The following is a 16,334-nucleotide window of genomic DNA, read 5'->3' on the forward strand; positions in this document are numbered from 1 at the left end:
TGTTAAATTGTCACTATTTCTATTTTGTAAAGACTTTTTATTAATCAGACTGATAAAAAAAATTAATTTGATTCAAGAGAAAAATTTTTGGATGGAAAAAAAATTTTTTTTTTAATCAGACTATTTATTTATTAATTTTTTAGTTTAAAATTTGGTAATTATTTACAAGTGGGGTCCACCCTATTTTTGGTCATATCTGAGTGAAAAATTAACATTTTTTAATTTTTTCTTGATTCTGTTTATTTTTACGGCGCATTTATGATAAAAAAATAAAGATTTCGATAGCTTTTTTACCTTCAAAAGTTGGAAAAAATTTTGGCTCTTATGTTTTTGGATAAAATTTCTATTTTATCTTTTTTTGATGTTTTTGATATATTTTTTTTTTGAAAAGTTCATAAAAAAACGATTAATTAAAAAAAAATAAGTTGAAAATTTGTTAAAATTGTAATAATCTACTTTTTTTTTTTTTTTTTTAATTGTTCATTTTTTTATGTATTTAAAAAAAAATATATCAATAAAATCAATAAAAATTTCGTTTAAAAAAATGAAAATTAAAATGCTTGACCCCACTTGTAAATATTTACCAATTTTTCATCGATAAATTAAAATTTTTTCATAAATAGACTATCTCAAAGTTCAAGTGGTTAAAAGTTAAATTGCACAATAACGATATCATTTGCAGTTCCATTAAAAAAAAATTTATTTTTATAAACGTCAATAGAATTTATTCTTGCAATTTTCAGTAATAGATTTAGCCGATTAGCAGAAAGTAGTAAAATAAAATTAAGCATAAAGGCTTTTTTTTTTTTTTTTTTTACCGGTCATAAAATAATAATAAAATAACGTAGAAACATTTTTTCTGTGATAGTTGTAACCGTAACGTTAACTTATATTGAGGCAGTAAATTTATTCATGGATTTTATGATGAGAATCAAATAACTAGTTAGTATTAAAGGGTTAAAAAGTATAAAGAATGATAATATGTAATGAATAAAATAAAATGATAATTGGATATCTGTGTGTTCAGGTCGGACATGAAAAATCTTGGTTCACGTTGGATTGGCCCCAACATACCACGCACTGCCGCAGCGCGCTCACTACTGGTCGCCGCAATTTCACCTCTACCGAATAATAAAAATACCGGGAGACGCAGGCATAACGTGAGGAGTGAAACAAATCAAACAAGACGACGGAGTATCATTATCGCAAGCGGCGAAAAAAAAGAAAGCGAGATAACGAGGAGTTACGTAGTGCAACAGCCGCATTTATCCGTCCGATCCTACAAAACTTCTTTGTACACTACTTCTACCGCGCATTCCAAATTAAAGAAGCACTTACTCAGAGCTAACAACATTTCAATATCTCGCTTACAACAACACTATTTTCGCCATCGACTGTTTTATTGTTTTTCACCTCAGACACACAGCCGTCATTTAAGGAAGTGTTAGCACCAACCGTAAGGTATATCAATTTTATTTCGTTTTTTAATTAATAGCTAACATGTGCAAATATTTATAAAACATATTTTTTATTAATAAATATTTGTATTCATTAATTTCTTCTTTATTGTTTAAATATTTTGTTGATTAAATTAATTAATTACATTTATTTATAAAATAAATTGATGAAACTTTTCGCTACTTATCAATTTTTTCAATAAAATAATGTTTTTATTAATTTTATAGCAAAAAAGCTTTTATTAATACCTTAAAAAAAATTTTATTATTAATTTTTTTAATTAAAAAATATTTTTCTCCTTTTTATTAATAAATAGTATTTTTCTTACCTAGGGCAGGAAAATAAGAAATGTTTCAGATTACATGTAATTGTTGACCGAGGCGAAGCCGAGGTCGACAAACATGTGATCTGAGGCTTTCTTATTTCCTGCCCGTGGTGAGAATACTATTTTTCTCCTCGACGGAGGCGGAAAGCGGCATTTTCATTTAGCGCAGCGAGCGGAAAATTGACGCTTTCCGCCCGGAGGGGAGAAAAATTCTTTTATAAAAAAAATTTTTTGTTAACATTTAAACAAAAAAAAAACCTTTAATTAGTTTCTTCAATAAAAATAATAATTAATAAAAAAATCATTTTCAATTTCTTGCGTATTTTTTGTTAAAAAATAAAAAATTCCAGCCGGATGACAAAAAACGTTAGTTAATTACATTTATTTATAAAATTAATTAATGAAACTTTTCGTCACTCGTGTGTCAGCACACACTCTTCGCTTGTTAGCTCAATTTGTAACAAAAAGCTCCATCTAATTATTTACATATCAAATACACTACCATCAGTTACATGTTTTATAAAAAATTTTTTTTATTAATTTTTTTAATAAAAAAATATCTTTATTAATTTTTTAGCAAAAAAGCTTTTATTAATTTCTTAAAAAAAATTTTTTTACTTAAAAAATATTTTTATTCTTTCTATTAATAAGAAAATTCTTTATTTATATTTTAACAAAAATATTATTTTCAATTTCTTGTACATTTTTTGTCAATAACAAGAAATATAAGCCTTAAAAAAATTTTTAATTTTGTTAAAAAATAAAAAATTCCAGCTGGATGACAAAAAACACCTTTAAAAAATAAAATAAAAGATAATTATTAAAATAATTAAGTGTAATTACAGGAAGGTGCCGTTGTCGTGCGCAGCGTAGACAATGTCCGAGTTTTCTGACTCTATATCAGAAGAACGAAGTTTGTTCCGTCCGTTCACGCGGGAATCTTTGGCTGCTATTGAAACTCGCATTGCTGAAGAACTTGCCAAGCAAAAGGAGCTCGAAGCTAAGAGAGCACAAGGCGAGGTATGCCCAATTAAATTAAATTACAATACTATACCACAATTAAGTACTCTAAGTAGTCCAGTAACTTACCCAGTCAGACCTTAGTAATTCAAAGTCAAAGATAATATTTAAATTTTTCCAAGAAAAGCATAAAATACCAGGCGTATTATCCATATAATATTAACGACTCATAAAAGAATAGATCCAAATAATAAATATTGATAAAAAAATAACAAAGTTGATAATAAAAGAGAAATTTACTTTATGGGAGAGCTTTAAAAAGTTTAACGCGCTCGCTGTATATTAAACAGGTGAAAGTGCTTTTTTTATTGCAACTCTGCCTTACGTATAAATATCCGGTGTTGTAAATTGCAGTTTAATCAATCAATGTCTTGTTTATATACTATATATTTTGTTTTTTAAATGTAAACTGTTGAGAACAAAGTAAATAATGATTTTATGTTTATAATCATAATGAAGCAAAGTAAAAAGCACGACTGTGTGTATATATAACGGCTAATATTAAAAGTATATGTTTATTATTACATTAAATTGTCTTTTTATATCTAAATGTGACTGTTTATGTGTTACGTCGATGAAATTTAATTAAAAAATCTTAAACTCGCGTTTTAAATTAGTAAATATTGCTACAAAAGTGTTAGGTGTGTGCTTGACAATGTAAAATTAGCAGTAGCGTCAGTGGGATTTAATAAACTCTGAAATAAATTACAACAACAATTTGTAAAGTCAATACTTGTGTATACAATTTTCTAAATGTATTTTTTACTATTATACTGTACTGTTCTCTCTGTACTGTACTTTAATTCTCTCTTTGTTTCAATGTCTAAAAGCATACAGTATTACAGTCGCGTGCGAAAGCTCGATGTATGCAATGTCATATTTATTAATATTATTTTTATTATTATTATTGTTGTTATTATGATACATATGCTGTGCCTGATTCTATCTCGTATCTTGTTACACTTTTAATCTTCTGCAATACCTTGCCCTACAATTAACTTAATTACTTAATTCGTCTACTTACTGGTCCCGTAGACTTAAAAATCACTAAATAGATAATAATAATAATAATTAAATTATTAAAAATGTATGTGATAGTTTTTAAAAATAATAATTATTTACTAACTTACTCTATATAAAGTAATCAATAGTTATTTGAGAGAGAATATATTAAGTTACATTGTTAGCTATTTATTTATTTTTTTAATAGTAATTTATTTCTCTTTAACCGATTTATGTTTCATCTCTTATTTCTTCCTATGTATGTCTGTATGTATGTAACTCTTTCCCTGTTGTGCAATTCCAGGGTGGTTATGGACGGAAGAAAAAGAAAAAAGAAGTAAGATGTTGCATCATGCCAAGTAATAACAAGCTAATCACACAATTTTCTCTCTGTCTCTCTCTCTCTCTCTATCTCTATATTTTTTTTTTACTGAGAACAAAAAATTTTTTTTTAATATTTATTTATTGTTCGACTCTCTTGTAAATCCACAGCATTTAGAGCCATAGATTATGCATATATAGATATATAGATACGTATTCCTATACATATATATGTGTACTGAATTGAAAAACTAGAGCTTGTTTTGTATAGAATATCTAGTTTTACACGCACACACAAACACACACAATTTTTAATCTATTGAAAACTACACTGGGGAACGATAAACGCTTTTGCTTCAATATCTAATTTATCTCATAATATTTTTTTAACCTTCAGATATTTTTCAATTAAAAGCCAAAATTTTATCATGGAAAAAAGTTAACTTTAATGAATAATAGCTGATTTATAATAAGTAATGATAAAAAAATTGCCATTTCAAACAGTAAACTCGTGATTTTAACAATCACTTTATAATATTCATCATTTAAATGAGACAATTTATTATTTATATGAAAGAAAATACTATTTCAAATAGTAATATTCGCTATGTAAAAGTCGAAAATGTTAAAGTATAATAATTAAGAATTTTGACTTTTACATTTATCATTTCGTACCTAAAAAATGATCGCATGATATGTAAAAAATATAAACTACAGTTACTAATTTTTTATACAAACAACGTTAATATTTATAAAATAAAATGGTAAATTTTAAACGAAACGCTAAAAATCAAGCTATAATTATTGATTTGGTTGGACTAGTGAAATATATATTTTAAGAATAGAATTTTAATTGTTTTAAATGTTGAATTTTTTTAGTGTGAACCGTCCTTTTCTCATAGTAGACTATGTATTGAAACGGCAATTTTTACTGTTTGAAACTGTAAAAATTAACTGGAATCTGAGTGAATTTTAGTTTACTTTTTTCCGTACACGGAAAAAAGTAAACTGTAATAAATGATAGTCGATTTATAATAAGTAATGATCAACTGGAAAAAATTGCCATTTCAAACAGTAAACTCGTGATTTTAACAATCACTTTATAATATTTATCATTTAAATGCTACAATTTTTTATTTACATGGAAGAAAATACTATTTCAAACAGTAATATTCGCTATGTAAAAGTCGAAAATGTTAAAGTATAATAATTAAGAATTTTGACTTTTACATTTATCATTTCGTACCTAAAAAATGATCGCATGATATGTAAAAAATATAAACTACAGTTACTAAATTTCTATACAAGCAACGTCAATATTAACAAAGTAAAATGGTAAATTTTAAACAAAATGCTAAAAATCAAACTATAATTATTGATTTGCTTTGACTGGTAAAATATATATTTTAAAAGTAGAATTTTTACTGTTTCAAATGTTAAATTCTCCGAGTGTGAGACCTTCCCCTTCTCCTCATAGTAGACTATATATTGAAACGATAATTTTTACTGTTTGAAACTGTAATTTTTTAAGATGAGAAAGTCGTTATTTACTATAGTGACAGCTAATAATCACATTTTCGATATTAAATTATAAATTGTGGCTTTTACACTTTCTACAATAAGTTTTGTAATATTTACATTTGTGCCACCCCGATGTCCGCTTTATTGTTTGAAACTATAAAAATTAACTGGAATCCGAGTGAATTTTACAATTTACTTTTTTCCGTGAAGAAGACGATAAATGTAATTTTGAAAAAGTTTTAAAAATATTATGAGATTCGAATGTTACAGGCAGTGTAAAAATAAACCAAACGCTTTGACAGTGAATGTTATTTAATAGATATGGCTTATTTATGAATATAGATTAGAAAAAACAAATCAACATACGGTTATTATAAAAATAGCCTAAATAATTGACCTATTATAATGAGTCACGATTGTAACAACTGATCTAATATTACGATTACACATTTATTTTAATGATTTTAATTAATAATTAGATTGCCTGCACGCGCAATAAAATACTGTTATCACGAATCAATATGTTAGTTTATAAAAAATCTATAATATATAGATATATTTATATATAAAATTATGAGAACACACTTTATTAAAACTGAATTTAATTATTAATTATTTATCGGCTGAAGAAAATAGTTAATAGGCTAGAATGTGTAGGTATATATAAATATATTAGTATATAGTATTTAATATTTTTATTTACAGTACACATCGCTTGTTACTGTACACAAGTTTATTCAAATAATCACTATTTTACTTCCTAGGATTTATACCAATGTGCATCAATATTTCAGATGATGAAATGCAAACAATAAACAATATTGAATTACAGGATTGCATATAAAGAAAATAAATAAACATACAAATATGGAATAAATAAAAGCATGTTAAATTGTTATTTTATATTTGTAAAATTATATTTTCTTTTATTTCTCATGCTCTGTGCAGTAATTGAATAAAAAAACAAACATTGGTATACAATAAAATCAAATAAAATCCAAAATTGTATATAAAAATTTTCCAGTTAATATATTTATGATATGATTAATAAATTTTTTTTTATAGATTTTAGAGAAGCAATGCGAGGGAGTTTTGAGGAAGTTTACTAATCTATGATTATCCCACAGACCCGTTATGACGACGAAGACGAGGATGACGGTCCACAGCCTGATCCGATGTTCGAACAAGGGGCGCCTATTCCAGTCCGATTGCACAACGAATTTCCCCCCGAGCTGGCCTCGACGCCTCTTGAAGATATCGACACCTTTTACCACAATCAACGGGTGGGTATTTAAGTTCACTAATTATTTAAAAAAAAAAAAAAAAATTAACTTAATTAATTTCATGGAAAGAACAAGATGACACTGGATTTCATCCCAGATTATACTCAGTGATATCTGGATTATACTCATTGTAATCTGGATTATACTGAGTATAATCTGGGATGATATCCAGTATCATCTTGTTTTTTCCGTGATTGATTCAAGAAAAAAATTCTTAAATCAAAAAAATTTCTCAATTCAAAAATTTTTTTAATTAAATAAAACAAAAAACTCTTGAAAATACCCTCATGAAAAAAAAATATGTCAAAATACATAAAAAATATTTTTTTAATATATTAATAATATATTTTTTTTATATTTTTAGCTATATATTTTTTATGTATTTTAAGATATATTTTGAATATATCTAAAATATATTTAAAACATATAAAATATATATGAAAATCGGCCAAAAGTTAATTATTAAAAATATATTTACTATACATATTTTTTATATATTTATATATTTTTTATATATTTCGGCACATATTTTTTTTTCATGGGGGTAATTTTCTCGGATCAAGAATTTTCCTCTTTAATAAATAAACTTTTTTTTTTAAATATGTAAATTACACGTTAATTTTTTAGCGCTAACAATCGGTGCAATTATCAAAAGTCTCATTAGTAAATAGTAAACATGCTTGATAGTTAATTGAGTTTATTTAATGATAAATATAATTTATAATTTTATAAATAGAAATATATAAATCTAGAAAATTTATACTTAGTTTAGTAAAGTTTAAAATTTTTTTATCGATACATAAATACTTAATTTTATGTACTTATAACTTGTATCGATGTACAGGCCGGCAGCCTTGATCTACTCTAGACTCAATGTTTTTTTTTATAACACTTACATATTTGAAGAAGAAGAAATAAAATAAAGTGCAGTTGAATAAAATATTTACTTTTAGTGATTTAATTGTTATCACACTCGATAATAACTCTAATAAATATTAATATATATATGAAATGAAATTTTCAGACGTTCGTGGTTATCAGCAAAGGAAAGGATATATTCAGATTCTCGGCGACGAATGCGCTGTGGATCCTCGACCCGTTTAACCCAATACGACGGGTGGCCATATATATTTTGGTCCACCCACTCTTTTCCTTCTTCATCATCTTAACTATTTTGGGTAACTGCGTTCTCATGATCATGCCCACATCGCCCACCATCGAGTCCACCGAGTACGTATTACACTTGCTTGTCCCCTGGGCCCCTTTTAAAAAAATAAAAAAAATAAATAAATTTTTAATACACACACAATAAACAAAATAACCGCTAGCTGATTAGTTTTTAAATAAATGTCTAAAGTAATTTAGGTTTTAATTTTTGTCAAACGCTAAAAATTTTTTATAGATTTATTAGACTCTGTCTTTTTATAATCAAAAATAAAATATCGGTAAGTTTGTAATTTAAAAAAAAATTAGATTAATAGTTTAGATAAATTTATTTATTTACAATAATGTCATAGATATTAGAATTATTAGAATTATTTATATTTTATTTTTATATTAATTATTTATTATTGCTCTGTTTTATTTTTATATTATGTAATAATTGTCTGATTTTTTGAGCGTTATAATTTATGTTTTCAGAGTGATATTTACGGGGATCTACACGTTTGAATCCGCCGTAAAGGTGATGGCGAGGGGTTTCATTCTGCAGCCTTTTACCTATCTTAGAGATGCATGGAATTGGCTCGACTTCGTAGTTATAGCTTTAGCGTGAGTAGTTAAACATATTCATTGATTTATTGATTTATTATTTGTAAAAAATAAAAAAATACATCACACAAATATATATATATGTACATAATACATATATGTGTTTTTTATATTTTTATATATAAATTATAAATAGATCTATAATATGAAGCAATGAATTTTAATCAAGATTTTACTAGAAGAAATATTATAATAATAATAATTATTATTATTATTATTATAACACAATAATCTTCATGAGTTATATAATAATTAATTAATGTGTTTATTGTTAATTATATTTCTCGGTCGTAATTTATTCTTTAATTATAGTTTATTGACTATCACTCGTTTTAATAATTACGGGTGATTTAAACGCTGGACATACTATATGCGTTATTTTTATAATAATTAAATTTATTACAATAGAATATTTATCAACATAAAAGTTAAAAGTTTTTAAAAAAAAAAGTAATTATCTAAATCGTATTTAAGAATTATTTTTATCCTCTAGCTAGTAATCAATCGATGCAATCTAATCGCGACATCGATCAATTTAAATAATTAGGTACCAAAAGGATAATACATAGAAAATGAATATAAATGGAGCTTATATTTAATTACCTCATAGACAAGTAGTTGTCCTATTAAGCTGATCGGTAGGTTACAAAATTCATTAAATCAAAACACACTGATAAAATTAAAAAAATTATTTATAAACTATAACGCTTATTAATTGATTAAATAAAGAAGAAATATATAATAAATTACACAACAAATTCATTACATCAACACTTTTATATATATATTTAATATAATTACGAAGTAGAAAGCAGTTTTAATAACAGACCTTAAATTTTTTAAATACAATAGTTTTTTTTTAGTGGAATATTTAGTTACTGATTCATCGTAAATAATATTTATTAATTAGTTTATTTATAGAGAGCGATAAAATAATTTATCGTCGTAGACTAATTTATTATTATAATTATTATACTTTGCGTTAAATGTTGATAGAATAATTGTTATTACTATAATAACTTGATTTAGGAAGTTTTAATTATGTAATTATATATATATTTATATTTTAACATCTAATATATCATGCATGAAAGGAAAATATATATAATTATAATAATTTTGTGAGTTTATTAATAAAGCGCGGTAGATCATAGGTAGATGAATAGTTTGTAATTGAACTAAATTGATGATTTATTAATTAATTCATCTTATTTTATATTACTATTTTTATATTATTAATGTTATTATTATTTTATTGTTTATTTTGTATCACTGTAATGTATGTGACGTTCGGGTGTATTACAGTTATGTGACGATGGGAATAGATCTAGGAAACCTTGCCGCTCTCAGGACATTTCGAGTCCTCCGAGCCTTGAAGACTGTCGCTATTGTACCAGGTATGCTTAGAGAGTATTGATCAGAGTAGTAAACAGAGATTATTACATTAGAATAGCTATTTAGTATCGATGAGTGCTTGTTGCGTCTACATTGCTATAAAACAATTGTAAAAAATTTTTAATTAAAAAATATTAATCATAAAAGTATGCGAGAGGCCAAAACTCTCCGTAAAAGATACTTTGATTTACATATTTATAAATTGGCTGTTTATTTACATTTTATGTACTTTGTATAGGTCTGAAAACCATTGTCGGCGCTGTGATAGAGTCAGTAAAAAATTTGCGCGATGTGATAATCTTAACCATGTTCTCCCTTTCCGTCTTTGCGTTAATGGGCCTTCAGATTTACATGGGGGTCCTAACGCAAAAATGTATTAAAAACTTTCCGAATGATGGCTCTTGGGGGAATTTAACTGATGAAAATTGGGAAAAATTTGTCAGCAATTCAAGTAAGTTCATCTGCTGTCCAATTTTTATGTTAATTATTTTATTTATTATTTTTATTTTATTAATTACACATTAAATTGGCATGTTTATTGAGCTGAATAATTATTTGCGGTTTTCTTCCAGCCAATTGGTATAAAGATGACAATGATAATATGCCTTTATGTGGTAATTCGTCGGGTGCTGGGTAAATATTTTTTTATATTTTGAACTTTTAATTTATAATTATAATTAATAAAAAAATTTAATTAAATTTTTATAGTAATACTCGATGATTATTTAAAACTTTTGTACAACTTTTTGGCAGTTTTCCAAATGTATTCAAGTACTATAACAGCAAAATCATACAAAAGTCAATTAATTATGCATAAATTACTATTAAATAAATAATAAAATTTAAATAAATATATTTTATAATTTAATTATTATCATTTATGCTATGATACTGAATTTAGCAGAAATTTGACAATTTTTTAGATTTTTATAACAACTTTATAACAACTTATTATGAAAAAAATTAAGTAAAAAAATTGCACATGTAGAATTTAAAAAAAATATTTTTTTATAGTAAAAATAAAAAAAAAATTTTACATGTTTGCTAACTTCAATATCATAATACTAATTACTATTTAAGCTAATATTTAATTTAATGACATTAAAATTAGCAGTCACTTGACAATTTTTTAATTTTTTTTAACAAACAAATTTGTTTCAAAAAATTATTTTTAAAAAATTGCATTTTTAATTTCTAAATGTCAATTTTTTTTCTAATTTTTTTTTCCATAATTTCTTTGTCAAAAAAGTACTTAAAATTATCAAATATCTGCTAAATTAATTTTAATTTAATTTACTATTCTAATATAATAATATTCATACAAATTTATTATCCAATATTGTTGATTAATAATAAATAGTAAAATGTTTTTATAGTACCTGAGAAAATTGGGACACTGACGAAATGCTAAATAAAATTTTTGAAGAAACATAAAGTATTATTTTCAAAAAAAAAAAAGGAGAATTTAATTACATTAATTAATAATAAATAAGAAACATAATACAGTTGAAAAAAATTTTTTTTTAATATTTTAGAATGTGTGAGCCGGGTTATACGTGCTTGCAAGGCTACGGTGAGAATCCAAATTATGGATACACGAGTTTTGATACATTCGGGTGGGCATTATTGTCAGCGTTTCGTCTGATGACCCAAGATTATTGGGAGAACTTGTATCAACTAGTGCTGAGGTCGGCTGGTCCGTGGCACATGTTGTTTTTCATCGTCATCATATTTCTTGGATCATTCTATCTGGTGAACTTGATCCTTGCCATTGTAGCGATGTCGTACGACGAGTTGCAGAAGAAAGCTGAGGAAGAAGAAGCTGCTGAAGAGGAGGCGATAAGGGTAAATTAATGTTTACTATTAACTCACTTTGTCGTGTATCCTGTTACACTTTGAACTATTGCAGATCATATGTAAGCAATACCTTGTTACAGTGATAAGGTGTTGTGTGCTAGCTATGCTTTGTTTTTATTTTATTTAATGATCCTGGAAATTTTATATTTTACACAGGAAGCTGAAGAAGCGGCCTTAGCGAAAGAGCAAAAAATAGCTGCTCACGCGGCGGCTAGAGAAGCTGCTGCTGCAGCCGCGGCTGCTGAGTCTATCGTTAAATCACCCTCAGACTTTTCTTGTCACAGTTACGAATTATTTGTCGGACAAGAGAAGGGCAATGATGACAACAACAAAGAAAGAATGAGCATTAGATCTGTCGAATCTGTTACTGAGTATAGGGTCAGACAAATCAACAACAATCACAATGGTGCTAATAAAGTTCGAAAAGTCAGCGCTGTAAGTATTTATTACAGTTTATTTTCGGATAAAAAATAATAAATTAATAATTTTTTTATTTTACTTTTTTTTTAAGCTAATTTTTGGTTTTTAATTTGTCGCTTGGTAATTAAAAAAAAATAATCCAAGTGATTAATTGAAAATAAAGATTATAAAAGTCTGGTTTAAAAATTAAATGTTTTAATTATTTTATAAAACACATAAAAAAATTGTCTTTGAAATAAATTGACTATTTTATTTTATTTCATCGGCATGATAATTAAATTTAGAAAATTTATATAAATATATATATGCATGATATATATCAGTTAAATTGATGCATGTGCTAAATTAGGAATAAAAAATGAAAATAAATAAATACACGACAGAATAATTCATTACAACAACATATACAAACAGAATATTAAACGGATCGAAAATTTACATAGAAAAAAAAAAACTTTTTATCACAAAATATTATTAAAAATATAAAAAGTTTCTTGTGAAGCATTTTTATTGAGAATAGGATAAAAAAAGTTTATGATAACTCACAAATCACAAGTACATGCATGCAAACGGTACCATTAATTTGCATAAACGATTATTATAGATTATTTAAATATATAAAAAAATATTTTTATGAATTTAACATTTGTATCCTTATCAACAGTATACTTAATATCACGTATTATAAAAAAAAAATTTTTTTTCCACGTACATTATATAATTGTTACATGTGCTTTTGCAACTGTAAGTGGTGCCTATATATCTTTATTATTATTATTATTATTATTATTATTATTATTATTATTATTATTGTACGTTGGTGTAAAGCTAGTTGCGTTTGAAAAATGAACCCTTATATTCGGTAGGAGATACCTTTTCTTGTATTTTTTTTTCTTAAGGTCTCTCGCGCCCCTAATGGCCAGTTTACTTGCGCTTACCGAGAAAATCTGAGGAAGGTACGTGTATGTGATGGGATGACGGTCGCAACCGTACGTACTTAAATTGTAATAGGTTCAAAAAAACTAAATCTACAACATCTGTCTCTATTTACTTAAATTACGTGAGATAACGCAAATAAATAAGTCATTTTTCAAGAAAAATTGTCCAAAATAAATAAATTTAATTACAAATAATCCTACGTCGGCCTTTGCACGTTAATGTGCAATAAAAAAGTCGAAAAAAAATAAATATTCAAGTCTTACTAAATAAACTAATTATTTAATATAACAATAAATATGTGATTTTTTTAGTAATGAGCGTAAATTTTCAGGCAAGCCTTAGTTTACCCGGTTCGCCATTCAATCTCCGCAGAGGAAGTAGAGGAAGTCATCAGTTCACGATTCGCAATGGAAGAGGAAGATTTGTCGGTCCACCAGGTGGTGATAGAAAGCCTCTGGTACTCTCGACATATCTTGACGCCCAGGAACATCTGCCTTACGCGGACGATTCTAATGCCGTGACTCCGATGTCCGAGGAGAATGGTACCATCGTCGTCCCAGTTTACTACGCGAGTTTGGGCTCGCGACACTCATCCTACACCTCCCACACATCTCGGCTATCTTATACGTCCCATGGTGATCTGCTGGGCGGTATCGCCAATGCCGGTAAACCCATGACCAAGGAGAGTAGGCTGAGAAGTAGATCTGCCAGACAACCATCCACCAATGGTCATCCAGAGCAACTGCAAAAATTACATCACGTTAGTTAACTTTTATTTATCCAATAATATAAGGGTTATTCTCTATAAGGATGTCTTAAATCTGTACAAAATTTTCCGACCAAATTATTTTTGATTTTATTAGAAAAAAAATTAACAAGGACTACAAAACTGTCAGCTTAATCATAATAAATAAACAGCCGATTTAATTTTTGCTTTTTCGATATTTGTGTATCTTTTGCCATATAACATGACAAGGGACTGTTTTTTTTTATCAAATTGAGAAAAATCAAGCAAACTATTTCAATGCATTCAACTTTTCAAGTTCTCAATGAATGTTTACACTAATTAGAATAATATTAAGACTTATGGATTCAATTTTATAAATAAATTATAAATAAAAATAGTTGCCAGGGGACTGAGTTTTGAAGTGGCCCAGACACATATTTCTAGCACAAACGGTGCTTTGACACTAAATAAAATGGCGATAAAGCGCTAACAGCCCTATGGTCATTAACTCAAGGCTAATTAGATTCTTATAAACCTTACAGAAGGTAAAATAACACGTTGGATTTTTTTTTTTGGCTTTAAACTTCTGGCAGGGGACTGTTCTTAAAATGCCTGGGACAAACTTTGGTTTCAATGAATTTAATGAAACAAATTAATTTTCGGTACTTTTTATTGAAGAAGATTGTTAGTTAACTAATTAAGTTTATAAACATTATGAACCAAATCATATATTATGGACGAATAACTTAAAATTTAATCTTAAAGTTTTAATTTTGGGAATGGGACAGCCCAGGGGACTGTTATTTCGGAGGTTTACGAATTTATAGCAAAAAAACCAAAATTTATTTCATTTTAGTTTTCAATGCTCCAAATAGAAATGTTTTTTTACTTTCGTAATAAATTTTTTTTAGTAACAAAATAAAAATTTTTCTAATAAAAGAATGCCTAGGACAGCAAAAAATATCCTTACAGAGAATCGCTCATAAGTACTTGGTAATATTTAAATTTAGATACTTGCCAGACATTAATTTCCTTTGATGGTTGTTATTTACTTCAGGATGTGGACATGGAAGATCCACTAGGTAAAAACAAGCAACAAGACAACCCATTCATCGAGCCTTCCCAGCAGAATGCTGTTGTTGATATGAAAGGTCAGAAGTTAAAACTTATATTTAGAAGCAGACGTACCAGCACTATTGTTGTCTTGAGTATAACTTTGTATACCAAAGTTGTTATTTTGTTTTATTTATGTTGCAGACGTTATGGTTCTGAATGACATTATTGAGCAAGCTGCTGGGCGGCAAAGCACATCATCAGAACAAGGAGGTAATTTTTATTCTTTTTCTCTCCCTCCAATGCGTCACTTGGTCACTACACGTGGGGATTCGACTCTTGTTTTTTTATGTCACTGCTACTTGATGATTGCGTTTTATAATACTAAAGTTAGCCGACGTTTTTAATTTTTTGATTTTTTCATTTGCGTTTTTTATGTCGATAGATAAATTTACAATCCTTGTAATTTTTTTGTGTTTTTGTTCTTGAAAATTAGGGCTCTATTGATCAGCGACATACAAAAACTCGAAGAGGTGTCGAGCTTGTTGAGATTTTTTAATTAATAATTGTTTTATTTTGGGGAAATAGAATTTTCATATTGATGATGATGATAAAAGGCATATCAATGTTACTTGATTGGTTTTTACAGCATTGCATTGTTAGAGAAATAATAAACTCTAAGATAATATTAAATCCACAGAATTTTTTTTTTATTTTTATAAAAAAGCCAATTATAAAAAAAAATTATTTTAAAAAAATTTGTACTTGTAATTTTTTTTAATTTCTAGGTGTAAATTTTTTTGTTAATATTTTTTCATAGTAATTTAGTTTTAATAAAAAATATTAATAATAATTAATAATACAATATAGAAAAACTATTTCTTCAAAATAAGTTGATAGTTTATGTAAATATTGTGCTAATTATGAAAAAATAATAGTTTCTATTTACTATTTTTCAACAGACGACGACGAAGAAGGTCCAACAATGAAAGAGAAAATATTAGCAGCAGTTATTCGCGGGATTGATTTTTTGTGTGTATGGGATTGCTGTTGGGCATGGTTAAAATTCCAAGAGTGGGTTGCATTAATAGTATTTGATCCATTTGTCGAACTTTTTATTACACTCTGTATCGTAGTTAATACCCTATTCATGGCTCTCGACCACCACGATATGGATAAAGACATGGAGCGGGTATTAAAATCCGGCAATTACGTGAGTAAACATACTTAAATCTCGCCATAA

General features: G+C 26.7%; 1 protein-coding gene across 23 annotated transcripts in view; it reads left to right on the forward strand.

The window, feature by feature from the left end:
* The window catches only part of LOC123274100 (sodium channel protein para), a 42,064-nt gene that overhangs the window by 8,948 nt on the left and 16,782 nt on the right, over positions 1–16,334 (forward strand). For 11 of the 23 annotated variants that reach the window (XM_044741597.1, XM_044741592.1, XM_044741604.1 and 8 more), the window contains exons 3-17: positions 1,028–1,461; positions 2,629–2,803; positions 4,110–4,142; positions 6,775–6,930; positions 7,955–8,160; positions 8,572–8,700; positions 10,006–10,097; positions 10,334–10,546; positions 10,668–10,728; positions 11,631–11,940; positions 12,109–12,387; positions 13,643–14,071; positions 15,096–15,189; positions 15,296–15,364; positions 16,030–16,304. In XM_044741597.1, the coding sequence (XP_044597532.1) occupies positions 2,660–2,803; positions 4,110–4,142; positions 6,775–6,930; positions 7,955–8,160; positions 8,572–8,700; positions 10,006–10,097; positions 10,334–10,546; positions 10,668–10,728; positions 11,631–11,940; positions 12,109–12,387; positions 13,643–14,071; positions 15,096–15,189; positions 15,296–15,364; positions 16,030–16,304 (2,490 nt within the window). In that variant the 5' untranslated portion in view covers positions 1,028–1,461; positions 2,629–2,659. Of the gene's footprint in view, positions 1–1,027; positions 1,462–2,628; positions 2,804–4,109; positions 4,143–6,774; positions 6,931–7,954; positions 8,161–8,571; positions 8,701–10,005; positions 10,098–10,333; positions 10,547–10,667; positions 10,729–11,630; positions 11,941–12,108; positions 12,388–13,271; positions 13,329–13,642; positions 14,072–15,095; positions 15,190–15,295; positions 15,365–16,029; positions 16,305–16,334 lie in introns of all 23 variants that reach the window. The other 12 variants (XM_044741716.1, XM_044741725.1, XM_044741744.1 and 9 more) reach the window with 4 other exon arrangements.

This window comes from Cotesia glomerata, linkage group LG1, assembly GCF_020080835.1.
Source record: "Cotesia glomerata isolate CgM1 linkage group LG1, MPM_Cglom_v2.3, whole genome shotgun sequence".
NCBI classification, from domain to species: domain Eukaryota; kingdom Metazoa; phylum Arthropoda; class Insecta; order Hymenoptera; family Braconidae; genus Cotesia; species Cotesia glomerata.